Genomic DNA, 15,399 nt, shown 5'->3' with positions numbered 1-15,399 from the left:
AACCATGTCTAGAAACATGGCATTGAAACTCCAGGATACCAAAGACCAAGAAGATAACCTACAACGCAATGACAGTTCAGCCTCACATTTATCAATAGCAACAAAAGGAAACCAAAAGACAGTGGAATAATGCTTTGAACATGCTAAGAGAAAACAATTTTCACCCTGGAATTGTATAATTAGCAAAACTGTCTTTCATGTATGAGCCAGACAATTTTTTTACATTAAAGCAACTTCTAAAGAATTCGTTTTAAGAAGGAAGGAAGTTATGTTAGAAGAAAGGTTCAGGAAGGAATGATGAGAAAGGAAATTTGTAAATACAGCACAGCATTTCCAGTCCAACATTGTAAGAAGATGTATATTCTCTAAAGAAAGAGAGGCAGGGAGCTGTTTCTATTAATTAAGTCAAGCTTGCAGAGTTTAAATAGAGAGGAAACTTATTTTATCACCTTTAAATTAACAATTTACAATTAGAGACTCTATTTCACTATTGTGCTCATATATATATATATATACCCTTACGATGATATTAGAATAATATAGCAATGCCTGATTCATGTTTATCATATTTTTTCAAATACTCTAATCCTGGATCCTTATAGCGGGCTAAGTGGTGTCCCCAAAAAGATGTCCACATCCTACTTCCCAGAACTTGTGAATGTGACCTGATTTGGAAAAAGGTTCTTTGCAGATGTGATCAAGGTTCTTGGGATGAAGAGATCGTCCTGGATTACTAGGGTGGGCTCTAAATCCAATGACAAGTGTTTTTGCAAGAAACAGAAGAGGCCAATCCACAGACACACAGGCAAAGGTGAGGTGAGGATGGAGGCGGGGACATGAGGGAGGCAGCCGCGAGCCAGGAGTGCTCGGGGCTTGGCAGGCGCAGAAGAAGCAAAGAAGGGCTCTCCCCCGCGCTCCCAGAGGAACGCGCTGCTTTGCAATTGCAGACTTGTGGCCTCCAGAAGTGGGAGAATACATTTCAGTTGTTTTAAGTCCCCCAGTTTGTATTAATTTGTTATGGCAGCCACAAGAAATGAATACGGTCCTAAATATTAAATTTATACTTTCCTCAAAAAGAACAAATTCAATTAAAAATGATTCAGTGTGTACTATAATATAATGTTGAAGTCAGATTTTCTAGTTTTGCCATCTTCCCTTGTTTGTCCTCGAGATGGCATCTGGGTGCACGGGACACAGATGTGGTGTATTTGACCTTGTGTTGACAGGGAACAGCTGACATCCTGAGGCCCAAGTGGCACTCTGCGGGCCTGGTGGGCTCAGCTCAGAGCTGCTGGTACAGATTACGCCCTTGTCTGATGGCCAAGGAGGTGGCACAACCCCAGGGCTGACTCTTCCTGATGTTTGCTGCTGATAAAACTCAGGCTTCTCTCCACAGAACCTGGGGCGAGCCGTCCTCATCCACCCCTCGTTGACATATGCACTAGAGACCTCTGGAGCCTAGGCCTCAGCTTCCATGTTGTCCCTGGCTTAGGAGGTCTGACGTCCAAGCCTCGGCTACCAGGCTCCCCACCCTCACCATCTCAGGCCCACTCGGGGTCCCATGGTGGGCCTGCTGGAGAGACTCGCATCACTGCCAAGTGGATCCTGGTGCAGCTGCCTGGATCAGTCTGGGTACCTCCTAAGGAGATGTCTTCAGATTCTCCAGTGAAGTAGGCGGGAGGCTCCTCTTAGCGATTTCTTCAATCAGTTATTCGTTATCTCATCCCAGAGAGGCCACGTTAAAACACCGCAGCTTCACTTCTCCCACCCCCACTTTTGTCCTTCTCCCTCATTGAGAAAGGGGACCTGGAGCCTGTGTGCCCACTGCTTTCTGTCTGCTTGGGAGGGCCTCCGGCTGCTTGCCCACCCATCAGAGCCCGAAGGGCTAGCTTGTGGGAGACCCTCTGAACTGGGACCACGTTGGGTTGCATGCACTACAGTTATTTAGAAAGCAACTTCTCCATGATGCCTTCCTTTCAGATTTTCTGTTTTTTTTTTTTACAGATTCTTGTTTTGAATCATAAGGATGCATATTAACTGTTTATTTTTGACTATCCATGTAGTTCTTCTAATCTTCTTCCAGCCTTGGGCTAACTGTGGAGATGACCATGTAAAGAGAAAGGCAAAAAAAAAAAAAAAGCTCCCTATTCTGAAAGTTTTATCACAGTAAAAATATCCAGCACAGTGTTTATAACTAACATTGATGCAGTGTTCTGCATGCGGCCTTTGATTTGTAGTTCCCCATTTGATTCTAAGTGTGGATTATAATTCTACTTTACAGATGAAGCAAATTGAAAAGTTAAAACACTTGCTTAAGATGGTAGCACTGATAATAGTAACAGAATTATCAGTAACTCACATAGTATGTAGCTCTACTTCCAGTGTCCTTTCTGAAAGACGTTATTCTTCACCTCAGATTGGACATAAAGCTGGAGCCTGCTTTCAGGTCCTGAGATGACATTCCAGTTCTGCCCCTAGCACACACCCCTGACCTATGCTCAGGAGCTCCCCCTTCATCTGGGCTCTTCTTGGAGACTCAGCATTGAATTCAAATAAATGGTAATATTTTATCCAGCATATCTTAGTGTTTTTCAGTGTGGCAGCTTTTATTGTCTACCATATTGCTGAAACAAATTCTGTTCTTTTCATTCTGTCAACACTAGCAAAACTCACGGTCTCAATCTTACAACTAATATTGGGACTAAATCCCTTCTTAACTGATCCCTTTCTTATGAATATACATTTATGTGGGAACTTTATTTGCCCTAGGTTAATGAGTTCACATTGAGAAATTAACCTACAGTGATTTAAGAAACATTGATTTGTGCTTTCGGTGTGTGTCTCTGCATGTCTGCCTGTAGCTGTTTGTTTAAATTTATTGGGTGACATTGGTTAATAAAATATATAGGTTTTTCAAGTGTAAAATTCTATAATACATCATCTGCATATTGCATTGTGTGTTCACCACCCAAAGTCAAATATCCTTCCGTCACCATATATTTGACCCCCTTATACCATTTTTTACCTCCTCACCATGACCCTTTCCCTCTGGTAACCACCATACTTGTATGGTTGTCTTTGTGAATGTTTGCTCGTCTTGTTTGTTTGTTACTTTCAGTTTTATATCCCACTTATGTGTGAAGTCATATGCTTCTTGACTTTTTCCATCTGACTTATTTCACTTAGCATGATATTCCCAAGATCCGTCCATGTTGTCACAAATGGTGGTATTTCATCTATGGATGAGTAGTACTCCATTGTGTATATGTACCACCTCTTCTTTATCCAATCCTCTGTCGAAGGGCACTTTGGTCGTTTCCGTGTCTTGGCCACCATGAATGATGCCGTGAACATAAGGATACATATATCTTTACAAATACATGTTTTCAATCTCAGAATTTAAACAGAGCTAAGAGACTTAGTCATAAAAGAACTAAGAAATCTGAACTTTTCTTTGAGGCTTAATTATGGAGACTATTAACATTGTAATACAATAATTATAATAATAGCTAACATTTATTGAGAACTTGCTATTCATATTACCTAGATCTTTTTCACTTAAACATCAAACCTACATGGTAAGCACTGCGATTATAAACAAAGACATGTTGATATTAATTTCTTACATTTCTGTGGCGATTTATGTTCTACAACACATGTCACCTACATTAGTGTACCTTGTGAGTGGCTGTGGTAAATATTCCTATACTGGTGTTCTATGGAGGAAACTAACTCCAGAGTTATTAAATGGTTATGCCAGCAACTCACAGCTGGCCTTGTGTCCGTTCACTGGATTGACTTTTCATTTCTTGGTCTTCTTCCTAGCTAGGGTCTAGTTTAAGGCTCTTAGAAATCAGGTATGTATTTAAAATACATAGGAAGTTCCATTATCCACTTGTGTTGTATATAATGCACAACCACGTAAGGGATCCCATGTGAGGAGGGCTACGGCCTGTATCGTACTGGGGATTAGTGGAGACAGCGCGAGCTGGGCCAGGCTGAGGTCAGGCACAGCTCCTTGTCCTGGCTGTGGGCAGCTATGCAGCCTCTCTTTGCCCCTCTTTGGTCTCCTGCACATGTGGGGTGGTTGGACAGAATGACCTCTAAGACTTAGCTTTCAATGATTTTATATAGTTCTCTCCTAACACCAGCAGTCTTGCATGATAAAGAGTAAAAATGAAGAGAGCAAATATTTTAAAAATCATTTTAAGTCTCTCCTAAGAATTTAACTAGTAAAATGTATGGTAGCAATAATGTATAAAATTAATCTGAAGATGAAAGTAAGAAACCAGTCACATTTATAATGAGATCAAAGAGAATAAAATACTTAGGAACAAATTTAACAAAAGAAGTTACTCTCTGGAAACTACTAAACATTGCTGAAAGAAGTTTTAAAAGACCTAGATAAATGGCAAGACATCCTGTGTTCATGAGCTGGAAGATGAAATATTGCTAAAATGGCAGTATTCCCCATATTGATCTACAGATTCGACATATCCCTATCAGATTCCCAGTTGACTTTTTTGCAGAAATTAGCAAGCTGATCCTAAAATTCATATGGAAATTTAAGGTACTGAGAATAGGTAAAATACTCTTATAGAAGAACAAAGTCAGAAGCCTCACACTTCTTGATTTTAAAACTTACCTTAAGCTATAGTAATCAAGCATGTGTGGTGCTGTCATAAGGATAGATATACACATCAATGGCATAGAATTAAAGTAAAAAATAAACCCACACCTTATGGCTAATTGGTTTTCAACAAAGAGAGAAAGAATGACCTTTTCCACAAATGGTGTTAGGATAGCTGCATATCCACATGCAATGAAATTGGACCCTTTCATCATACCATACACAAAAAATTAATTAAAAATGAATGAAGACCTAAATGTTAAAACAAAATCAGCAAAATTCATTCAAAAAATATAGGAGAAAAATCTTCATGACCTTGGGCTAGGCAAAACTCTCTTGGATATGACAACAAAAGCTCATACTACCAAAGGGGGGAAAAAAGACAAATTGGACTTCATCAAAATTACAAAAACTTTTGTGCATCAAAGACACCATCAAGAAAGTGAAAAGATAACTTACATAATGAGAGAAAATATTTGTAAGTTATGTATCTGATAAAGGACTTGGATCCAGAATATATAAAAAACTCTTACAACTCAAATAATAAAAAGACAAGTAACACAATTTCAAAAATGGGCAAAGGATCTAAACAGACGTTTCTCCAAAGAAGGTAAACCAATAGCCAACAGCGCATGAAAATACAGATGCTCAATGTCATTAGTCATCAGAGAAATGCAAATCAGAATCATAAGGAGATAATACTCGGTACCCAACAGGGTAACTATCGTGAAAAAGATAAACCATAATCAGTGTTGGGGAGGATGTGGAGACATGAGAACCCCAGTTCATTGCTGGTGGGAATGTAAAGTGGTGCGGCCACTGAGTTGCCCCGTGACCCATAATTCCACGTGTAGGAATATACCCAAGAGAAATTAAAGCATAATATCCAAATAAAAACTTGTGCATGAATGTTTATAGCAGCATTATTCACGATAGCCAAAAGAAGGAAACAACCCAAATTTCCATTTACAGATGAATGAATAAATAAAATGTTATATCCACATAATAGAATATTATTCAGCCATAACAAAGGAATGAAGTAGTGATTTATGTTGTAATATAGATGAACCTTGAAAATCTGCTAAGTGAGAGAAACCAGTTACAAAAGACCACATGTGTGATTCCATTCATATGAAGTGTTCAAAACAGGCAAATCTATAGTGACAAAAAGCAGATTCGTGGTTGCCTAAGGCCAGGAGGCTTGGTGACAAATAAGTGACTGCTAAAGGCTCTGGGGTGATGAAAATGTTCTAAAATTGATTGTAGTAATGGCTGCACAGTTTCTCAGTGTAATAAAAGCCATTGAATTATATACTTTAAATGGATGAATTGTACTGCTATGTGAATTATATCTCAGTAAAGCTGTTGTAAATAATAATGTTAAAAATTTAAAGAACTAAACATTTCCAATCTATTTGACTAGTTATCCAAGATAATTTCTGGATCCAGGTAAGAAAGGTTCCAATACTTCCTAGCGTGCATTCTAAATCCTGGGAAGGTGAGAGCCTGGCTTTACAGTCACATGCACATTGACCTGAGTCCTGTTTTAGAATGGCAAGTTGGCATAGCTTCTTTAAATCTCAGCTTCTTCATCTACAAAAGAAGTAATAATAATTCTCAGCTTGTGGATGGCTCCGAAAATTAAATGAGCTTCTGTGTCTAAGGAGCTTAGCTCAAAGCAGTGTCCATCGTCAGCCGTGCCTTGGTTGTGGTCATTACAAGGTTCCGGAAGTGTGTGGAGAGAAAAGCCTGTGACCTGGCCCTTCCCTGTCTCAGCTGCTCCTTCTGCTTGGGTCGTTGTCCCTGCTTCATAACCAACATGTTCCTGACCTCACGGGGAGACTCAGTTCAGGCTCCTTTTCTGGTGGGTGTTTCCTGACCGCAGCCAGCAGCTGTGTAAAGGCCCTGACTCTTTCCCTCCTTGCAAACCTGTCATTTCATTTCTGGCAGCACAGGTTTGCCTCTCTCCCCCTCTCCGTGCTGCTCAAGAGTCGGGATGCTTCTCAGTTCCAGGTGCCCCAGCTTAGGACTTGGTGTTTGCCAGCTGCTCAGTTAGTACTGGATGAAAGGAGAAACAGTGAGGGTAGGGCCTACGGCGATTGTTTGAATAAGGTCACATGCTTACATTTGACTCCTCAACGTTAATTTATTGGTAAATAGAATAATAACTCTTTTCTGTTGGGGACTTCTTTTAATGATTTGGCATCACACGTTTATCTAGTATATTTTGGAATGACACTATAGTCCTGACATTATATGACAGTATAGTCTTGATGTTAAAGTAGAAAGATAGACTTCAAGAAACCTAAATTTAATTATAAATTTAATTGTTACAACTCAATAGAAAATATAATATTGCTAGTTGGTAACAGATTGAGAAGGATTGCACCTAATATTTCTTCATTTTGAAAAGCTCTTTTTTGAAGGCTTTCTGTGTGTCTTATAAACTGCCATGGAAAGTGGAAACTTTGGATTTCTAAGGTACTCTGTGAAGTGCTAAAGGAAACTGAACATCTGAATTTCCATGGGAGCCCCACCGTCATTTTTAATGATGTGGCATTGGTGTAGATGTGTACCAAGTTTGTGTAGTAAGTGAACCTGGTCTGTGTTTGAACTTGCACTGGGCCATAGTCTTGCCAAAAGTTAGAGAACCTACTTAGAAAAATTCCCCTTATCCCTGTGCCAGGTTCTCTAGAAGCCAAAACTTTTCATCATAACATTCACCTTCCTGCTTCACCTGCAAAAGAACAAAGCTAAAGTAATTGAAATGTGATAAGTTACGATAACAATCTATCTAAACTGTATGAAGCCGTTATTGGCTAGTTTGTATGTGTGTTATTACTATGACCTGGAGAATCTGGCATTCCTTGGTGTTTTGTGATAAACTTACCTAGATACAGGGACATGATAAAATTGTCTCAGCAGTATCTTAATTTTCTCCTTTTTTGTAGACTTTTAAAAGTAGATAGATGCTTTCATTAAAGACCAGAGAATATTAAAACAATTTCATTACTTTCTTCAATTTATGACACCTTTCATCCATTCATTTCAAAATATTTATAAAGAATTCAGGAGCTCATTCCTGTAGCTAACACTTAAATGGAGTTGGAAAGTGGTGTTGCAGTAAATATAACACAGAGAAACTTTTGATTTAGAGCTGTGGCATAATTTATAATTCGGTAGCTGAGCAAGTTTCTAAATGAAAGTGATCACCACTTATTGACAATCCAAATGCATATCTGGTTTGTTTCTTTTAATTAATTGTATACCCTGTGAGCTAAATTACTCCCCTCTTCTCTCCCCATGAGCTCCAAAATAGCTTTATTAATAGGAATATGTGCTGTTTATGTTCTTAAAAAAATCAGGGTGGTCTTAGATGTCTGTCTTCCATTCTGGCATTTCCCTTTATACAACCCTTTTGAATTTTCTGTTTAAAAAACTGGCATTATGATAGCTTTTCTTTGGCCTAATGCCTGGGTCGCATATTGCAGCAACAAATTAGGAATGTCTAAGCCGTCCCTCAAAGAAAAATGTTTGTTATGAAAGTAGAGCTGATGTGACACTTAGAATTAGAGCTTCTTAACTTGTCTAAATGACAGTTAATGATCATTTTTTTCTTTTCTTTTTCTTTATTATTATTTTTAGGGGGGAGGGGGGAGAATGAACAGAATGCCCAGAGGCTGAGGTAGGGTTTGGTTCACCAACCTGTTAGATGTCAAATATACTCTACTGATAATACATCTTTTGTCTCTTTTTTAGGAGCTAATTTTGTTACTCGAAAAATTAGCCGGTCAGTAGCTAAGATTTACCTTGGACAAATGGAGTCTTTCAGTTTGGGAAATCTGGATGCCAAACGAGATTGGGGCCATGCCAAGGACTATGTAGAGGTAGGAACTAACTCATGTTCTTAAAAATACCTGTATCAAGTGCTGTTTGAAATGCCAGGCTGCTAGTGGGAAAGCATGACCTGGAGTTGGTAGCATGTAACATTTTGCTAATGCAGATATGTTCACACTCATACTGCTTTCGATTTAGGCTGGTTGGTTTAATGTATATTGTCAATTATACTGAATGTTATTTGAATGAGGAAGCCTTTCATAATTGTTTAATTATTTAAAATGTGCCTGCCAGTGTTTTGGATGATGGATGAAAAAAAGATTTCAATGGTATTCTTCCTCACCTTCTAAAGATATTTTTCAGCTCCCCAGTCTTTTGTACGCTCTCCCTTCCCCGTGCTCAATACACATGTAACTAACCGTGAAAGAATTCTTTGGTGTAAAGGTACTAGTTCTCAGATCTTCATGAAATACTACCTAATTTCAATGTGTATAACCTAAGACTTTCAAATTTACATTATTCTACTAAATTACTCTATGAGTAATATTTTATGGCGCTTTTAGTTCCTGTTGCTGAAGAGTCTGGTTATTACCCTATACATTCTTAAAGTGTGGCTTTGCACGCCAGTCAACTTTGTCTGTCAACTAGAGAGAGAGAGAGATATTGATGATGCTGTTGCAGAATAATGGATATAGAATAAGGGAAATTCAAATTTTCACTCTTGGGATTTATATACGTACTAAGTTTTGGTTTGAGTTTCGTTTGTTATATATATGTAAGTAGTGTGATTTTTCTTTCAATGAATAGTTACATTTTACCTTGCCTGATTAGTATGCTTTTAAATATCTCTGGTCGTTCTGTGGCCAGACATGAATGAGCATGTTAGTGATATTGTCATTTTCCCTGGAGCCTGCTTGTCCTTGTTTAGGTGCTTGCAGATTTCCTGTGCTCAGGAGACTATTTCTGTCCTTAATGATTCCTCTCTGGGAAACCGGATCTGGCTTCCTTGGTCATTGATGTGATTCCAAAGGAACGTGAACATTTGCAGAAGAAAGCTAACAAGCCGTTGCTGGCTAACACAGAGGTTAGCTGCAGCAGTGACGGTATTTTTGTTTATAACAACTGAAAATGTGTATTAACACCAATTTTTATATTATGGACAAAAAAGAGTTCTGATTTTTAAATTCTGAAAAGTACAACATTTACATCATTTAAATATGTTCTTCTGAGCTGTAATTACAGAGAAACATTTTATGACAGTAATCCTTAGATATATTTTAAAAACATTACATTAAAAAGTGTTTAAGGCCACACTTTCAGAAATTGTAAGAAAATAGGAAAAAGGAGATATTAGCAAGAGAAGCTGAAACTTTCTTTTATCTAACCTATGTGGTCTTACCTACTTAAAAGTATGAGGCAAGTTTTGTAAAAATGCATTATTTCTTCAATAATCTCATTTTGATATACAGGATGTACTTAGAGCCATATCTATATATCTATATATCTATGTATCTATATATCTGTAGATAGATATATAGATATATGGCTCTTTATTCAAACTCTTGTTCTTCAAATTCAGGAACCAAATAGATCAAGTGTCATTCGATTTTATTTTACATTTGTGAAGAAAATAAAAGTTTGTATTGGAACTCAGAAATAGATTTTGACAGTGACAGAAACACTATACCAAAATGTTAATGCTTCTTACTAGTTTCTTCTTTATTTTCTTCTTTATTTATTTTATTTATTTTCTTCTTTATATTTCTATCTTTTCCTTATACTTGACATAATTATATATGCAGTTTTTAAATCAGGAAACAAAATAAATTTTTAAAATAGGCCAAAATATCCACCAAGAAATGCAGGAGACTGTTGAATAAACCCATACGTGATGAGAAAACCTTGGGTGAGCTCAGTGGATCAGGAAGGAGAACGCTGCTGTCATTCACTCCCCAGGTGGCACTGTTCCGGGGTGTAGCTCACATCTTGGTACAAAGGGCCCGCATTTGTATTTATTTAACATAAAAGTATTTTATAAACCTTTTGGCTTAAAGACTTCACAAAGAATTTACAAATGATATCATTTTGAAGATTCCTTGACAAGATGATGTCAGTGTAGCATGCCCAGAAGCCAAAATATTCCCGTGAGAGCAAGATGTTTTGGCCTTTTGGTGATAATATACAATTTTCACATTTTACAGAGAGACACGTACAAAATTAAGTCCTTCTCTGTGGCATTCAAGACCTGATGTGTCCCACAATACAAGTGAGTTTTTCAAATTGAGGATCCCCCTGGGATTCTGATAGTGACGTGTGTTGCTGATGTAAGAAGCATTTTATAGTTCTCATTTCTTGGTTCTGAAAGAAGTCTTAATTTCTTGGTTTTTAAAAAAGTGTCATTATAAGTAAGAATTCATAGTTTGCTCTCTCCATTTTAAGAAATATTACCATCCCATGCATTTCTAAATGCATTAAAATGAGATTACTTCACAGATTTATGACTAAAAGTAGATGTTGCCATAATTAAAATCAAAAAGCATAAGAGTGAAAAAAAAGCAGCGTTTGTTTAAAATGCATCTGTTACTGGCCCTGTGATTAGCCTCAGAATGAAGAAGCCTTAGTAGGCTCAGATCAAACAACTCATAATAGCATCTCATTTACACACGTTTTCATTTGTGTCATCCCTGTCACACACAGACATGTTGTGGTGATAAATCTTTAGATTACGCCACTTACACTTTTTAATTTATAGATGAAGTTTTATGATGAAGAGTGTTTGACAGACAAGGTGTAGGTGATCCCAGCTGTGTCAGCGATTTGTTCTTCAGCCTTAGACGGATTTTATATCTAAATTTACCCATCTGTGAAAAGGACATAATAACAACCCTGTAAAAAATTAGCTTTAATTGTGCTGTACGTAACATGATTAGAATCTACCTCTGTCTTGTAAACATTTTTGTAACTATTTATACAAAACCACTGCCTGTTGCTGAGTCAGATTCATTAACATCCATTTATAATCTTCTTTCCTAGATGAAAATGATTTTAGAATTACTTGAATGCGTAAGAGGTATTTCAGTTTGAAATGAAGAATATACAAACTATATTAAATTATATTGCACTTCAGAGTAAACAAGTTATATGCAGTTACATCTTTTCCAATATTTTATTATAAACACTTTAAACATACAGAAATATTGAATGACTTTTAACATGAATAGCCATGTACCCAACACCCATATCCTAAAACTAACATCTATAATTTTTGTTGCACTTTCAGAAAAAAATAGTATTTCAGAATTACTGTAGTGCTAATGGAGCAAAGTTATAAATACTGAATTTACACAAACAAGGGTTAGCAAACTTTTGCATTTCTTACGTGATATAGTCAGTTGGCAATTCAAACTTTTAAAATATTTTTATTTTTGTAAACTAACTGTGATACCTACCACACAACCGGTACTCACGCCTGCCTATGTCCATGTACAGTAAGAAGCCCCTCGTATCTGTGAGAACACCTGGGGATGGTATACCCCATTCGAGCAAATTCACATAATCAGTATTGTGTTAGTGGTCCTGAAAAGTGCAAAAGAGAGAATCTGTAGCTTCTCTGGGTAACATTGTTCCTTCAACATACTTGTATCTTCTGTTGAGTACTTAGCCATGGCCGTAGTTCTAGTGGCTACAAGTGACAGTCTTCTAAACTTTGTCCAAAGTCAACTAAGCCTGCACAATGCAATATGGCACAAAGGCAAGCTAGCTTCTTTATTTTAGGACAGACTTCTCAAAACTTATGGGGATGTTTACTGTAGCCTGCCCAGTTTCTCAAACTTGCTTACCTTTCCACCATTTTAATAAATAATAAGTATTAACACCTGGCAGGACAGAGTTGGGAAATGGCACCGTATCTTTAAATAAAATGAATGGTAACACTTTGGTTAACAAGGTCCCACTGTGATCCCACCTTGACAGAAAACTAGCGGGAACACAGTGGTAGCCAGAAAATATTGAGAGATAAGCTAATTGATAAGGACTGGGATGGGAGTATCTTTATGCTTTCACCACCCACAAGCTGGCCCCTTGCTCTTGGGATACACAAGTAATCAAGTGGCCAAAGTCTGAGCTCTTTCCAGTACTCAGTAAAAAGCCATTACTGCCAAAAGCTGACCATACAGATGCTCCTGAGCAGTTCTGCTGGTGCAGGGGCAGTGGGGGTGGGGGTATGTGGAGATTCAGCTACATTGTAACATTATATTCACACACACCCTTTTCTTTCTTTCTCTCTTGCTTTTTTTTTTTTTTTTTTTGGCAGGGAGCACAGATTAATAACAAAAAGCTACTTTTAGAAATTAAAATAATAATTGCCATATAATTATTGGGCATTTATTATGTGCCAGAAACTTCACGAAGGACTTTATATGCTTTATCTTACAGAGTATGTACAACAGTCCTGAAAGGTAGAGAGTATGTCCTCATTTTATGATTAGGGAACTAAGGGTTGGAGAGTTGAGATAACATATTCACCCAAAACCACGGCCAGCAGAGGTGAAGGAAGCCTGAACCCCAGGCCTGGCCTGATACCTAAGCCATGTTCATAACCACTCATTTATATTGAAGTGAGGAGGGGAGGGACATTAGCAGCAGGGTCTGAGTAACCTTCCATTTCCCAGAGAGACAGAAAATGAAGCTGCTGTCACTTTTCTCTTTCTGCCATAAATAGTCCAATGGGAAGAGAAATATCTGGAAGAAAAGAGGCTGGCTGAGAGAGCTGTCCGATCTTGCTGAACTTCAGCAGATTGAGTGTATTAGGCAACAAGGGAAAGGTTGTGTTTGGGGCAAGTGGGTACTTAAGTGTCTATTGGCTTCTAGACGAGTTCACTTTCATTATAGCTTTCAGTTCTCAGCTGGTAAGAGGCCTGGGGAACACTGGGAGCCTCTGTCTGTGGGGAGTAGACTGGACAGAGCTGGGAGAACTGACCACTGTCCCCCAGTCCTTTCTTCTCATCTAGTCTGCAAGGGAAAGCTTCATTATTACAACAGCATCAACCACCTTTGTTTTGTTGTCCCCATATTCCGGAGAATACCTTGATTTCGTCTTGTGTGGGAGTTCTCTAAGTGTCCGTGGTGCCCGCGTCCATTCTTTAGTAAGGCCTCACTTAGCGGAAATGCAGAAAGTCATAGTTGCTTTCTGTCCTCTGGCCAAGTCCCAGCAGCAGCCATGCTCCCAATTCCCAGAAACTGTAGGCCCTGTTTAAATGATTGTTTTTATAACTGAAGCCTGCACCATCCATATTTCTAGAATGGATTAGTCATTAAGTTTTTATGCACAGACAATGTAGAAACATGGAGGTGGGTGCATTTTTAGATCATATTTTCAGTTGTATATTTAAAATATAAAATTGATCATCTGCCATTAAATTAGAAAAGTTACTCTCGGCAAATGTACGTAAGTACGTGTGTGTGGAGAGAATGGAAATGACTACAGAATGGACTTGCGTATGCAGTAGGTACAGTGCCTGTGGAAACGGATTATGAGGCTGTGTGAACGGCGTTTAGGACTAATGGGCACGACTACCACATTGAGGCGGGCGCCTGTGCTCCTCCCTGACTCCCTGGATGCCAAGTGCGTCATACCTTCGTGGCGCAGACAGCGCCTCCTTGCACCTAAGAAAGTATGGCTCTCTTCCTGACAGTAAAAGTCCCTGGAAAACAGCGGGAAAAGCGCTTTTCTCTCTTGGATTACGACGCTCACCCACTAGCGCGGGAAGTGCCATCAGATTCCCACGGCTTTCTCCTCCCACCCCGCGTGGGCCTGCGCACACCCTGCTCGCCCAGCCGCTTCCGCGCTCGCCTCTGTGCGTTCTCTGCCCCTCCGTCGTCTCTCCTGTCACTGGTGTCTCTCACTCCATACCTGCCTCCGCCCACAAGTGGAAACTGGCTATTTAATTTTAATAACAAGACCATGCATGTGATATAGATGTAATCGCCTCAGAAAATATGACATCATCTAAATTTAGTGATAATTTTGCCTATAGCTGATATATATCTTTAATATCACATGCTTCATTTTGATACTAATGCACTCTCGAAAGGAGAAGAAAAGTATTTGCAATCAGGGTAGTCTTTCTCTTATTTTCATTTAACCCTTGCCCACAAACACCCAGAAAATAATCTCTCTCTCTCTCTCTCTCTCTCTCTCTCTCTCTCTCTCTCTCTCTCTCTCCTTCTCCTAAGAGTCAAAATGCTCATTTTTAAATTCATTCTAAAGTACTGTTTGGCTTTATCCTACTTCTTAGTGCTTTATTGCAGGAAATCATTTACTAACATTGTGTGTGTTGTCCCCACAGAGCCTGGCGCTGACGCCCTGCTCTGTAACTTCCTCAGACCACGTGCCTGCTCCTTGTTGCTGTCCCAGGAGCCCAGGAGACAGACTCCCAGGCTTGGCCTCAGGGGACCCTTTCATACAAAAGTGTTAATTTTGCCTTTGCATCCAAAGCCACAAAGCAAAAAACATTTACCAAGTAGAATGTTCCCCAAGCCAAAGACACACATTTCATTTTCTACTTCTGTTTACTTCATTCTAGAAAATGTGTCTTCTGCTTATTCTCTGCCAAGGAATCATGGCTGTGAAGTCTCAGAGATTCTCTGGATTCTTTCTTTTAGGCAAAGAAAAACTTTGATCCCCACTATGAGTGTTTGGTCATTTGCATTTGTACAATCTGTTATTTCTTTTTCTACCTGTTGACTTTAGTAAAACTGGAAGAACTGATGGCTTTGTCTGGAGCACTTAGACCTGAACTTGGGCACTGTGATGTTCCCACTGACTGTCTGCTCTGCAGGGCAGTGGCTGTGAGACCAAGAGGCAGATGCCTGCAGGAGAAGGCACTGCTTCGGATTCTTGTGTGGAATAGATACTGTGCACGCTGGACACT

At 38.8% G+C, this 15,399-nt stretch overlaps 1 protein-coding gene across 2 annotated transcripts in view; it reads left to right on the top strand.

Moving 5' to 3' along the window:
* GMDS (GDP-mannose 4,6-dehydratase) overlaps positions 1-15,399 on the top strand; it is a 667,570-nt gene that overhangs the window by 312,109 nt on the left and 340,062 nt on the right. For both annotated transcript variants that reach the window (XM_081055077.1, XM_081055078.1), the window contains exon 7: positions 8,390-8,517. In XM_081055077.1, the coding sequence (XP_080911203.1) occupies positions 8,390-8,517 (128 nt within the window). The remainder of the gene's footprint in view (positions 1-8,389; positions 8,518-15,399) is intronic.

This window comes from Rhinolophus hipposideros (genome assembly GCF_964194185.1).
Source record: "Rhinolophus hipposideros genome assembly, chromosome: 8".
Classification (NCBI taxonomy): Eukaryota; Metazoa; Chordata; class Mammalia; order Chiroptera; family Rhinolophidae; genus Rhinolophus; species Rhinolophus hipposideros.
Note: the sequence above shows the minus strand (reverse complement) of the source record. Positions and strands in the feature narration are given on the sequence as shown.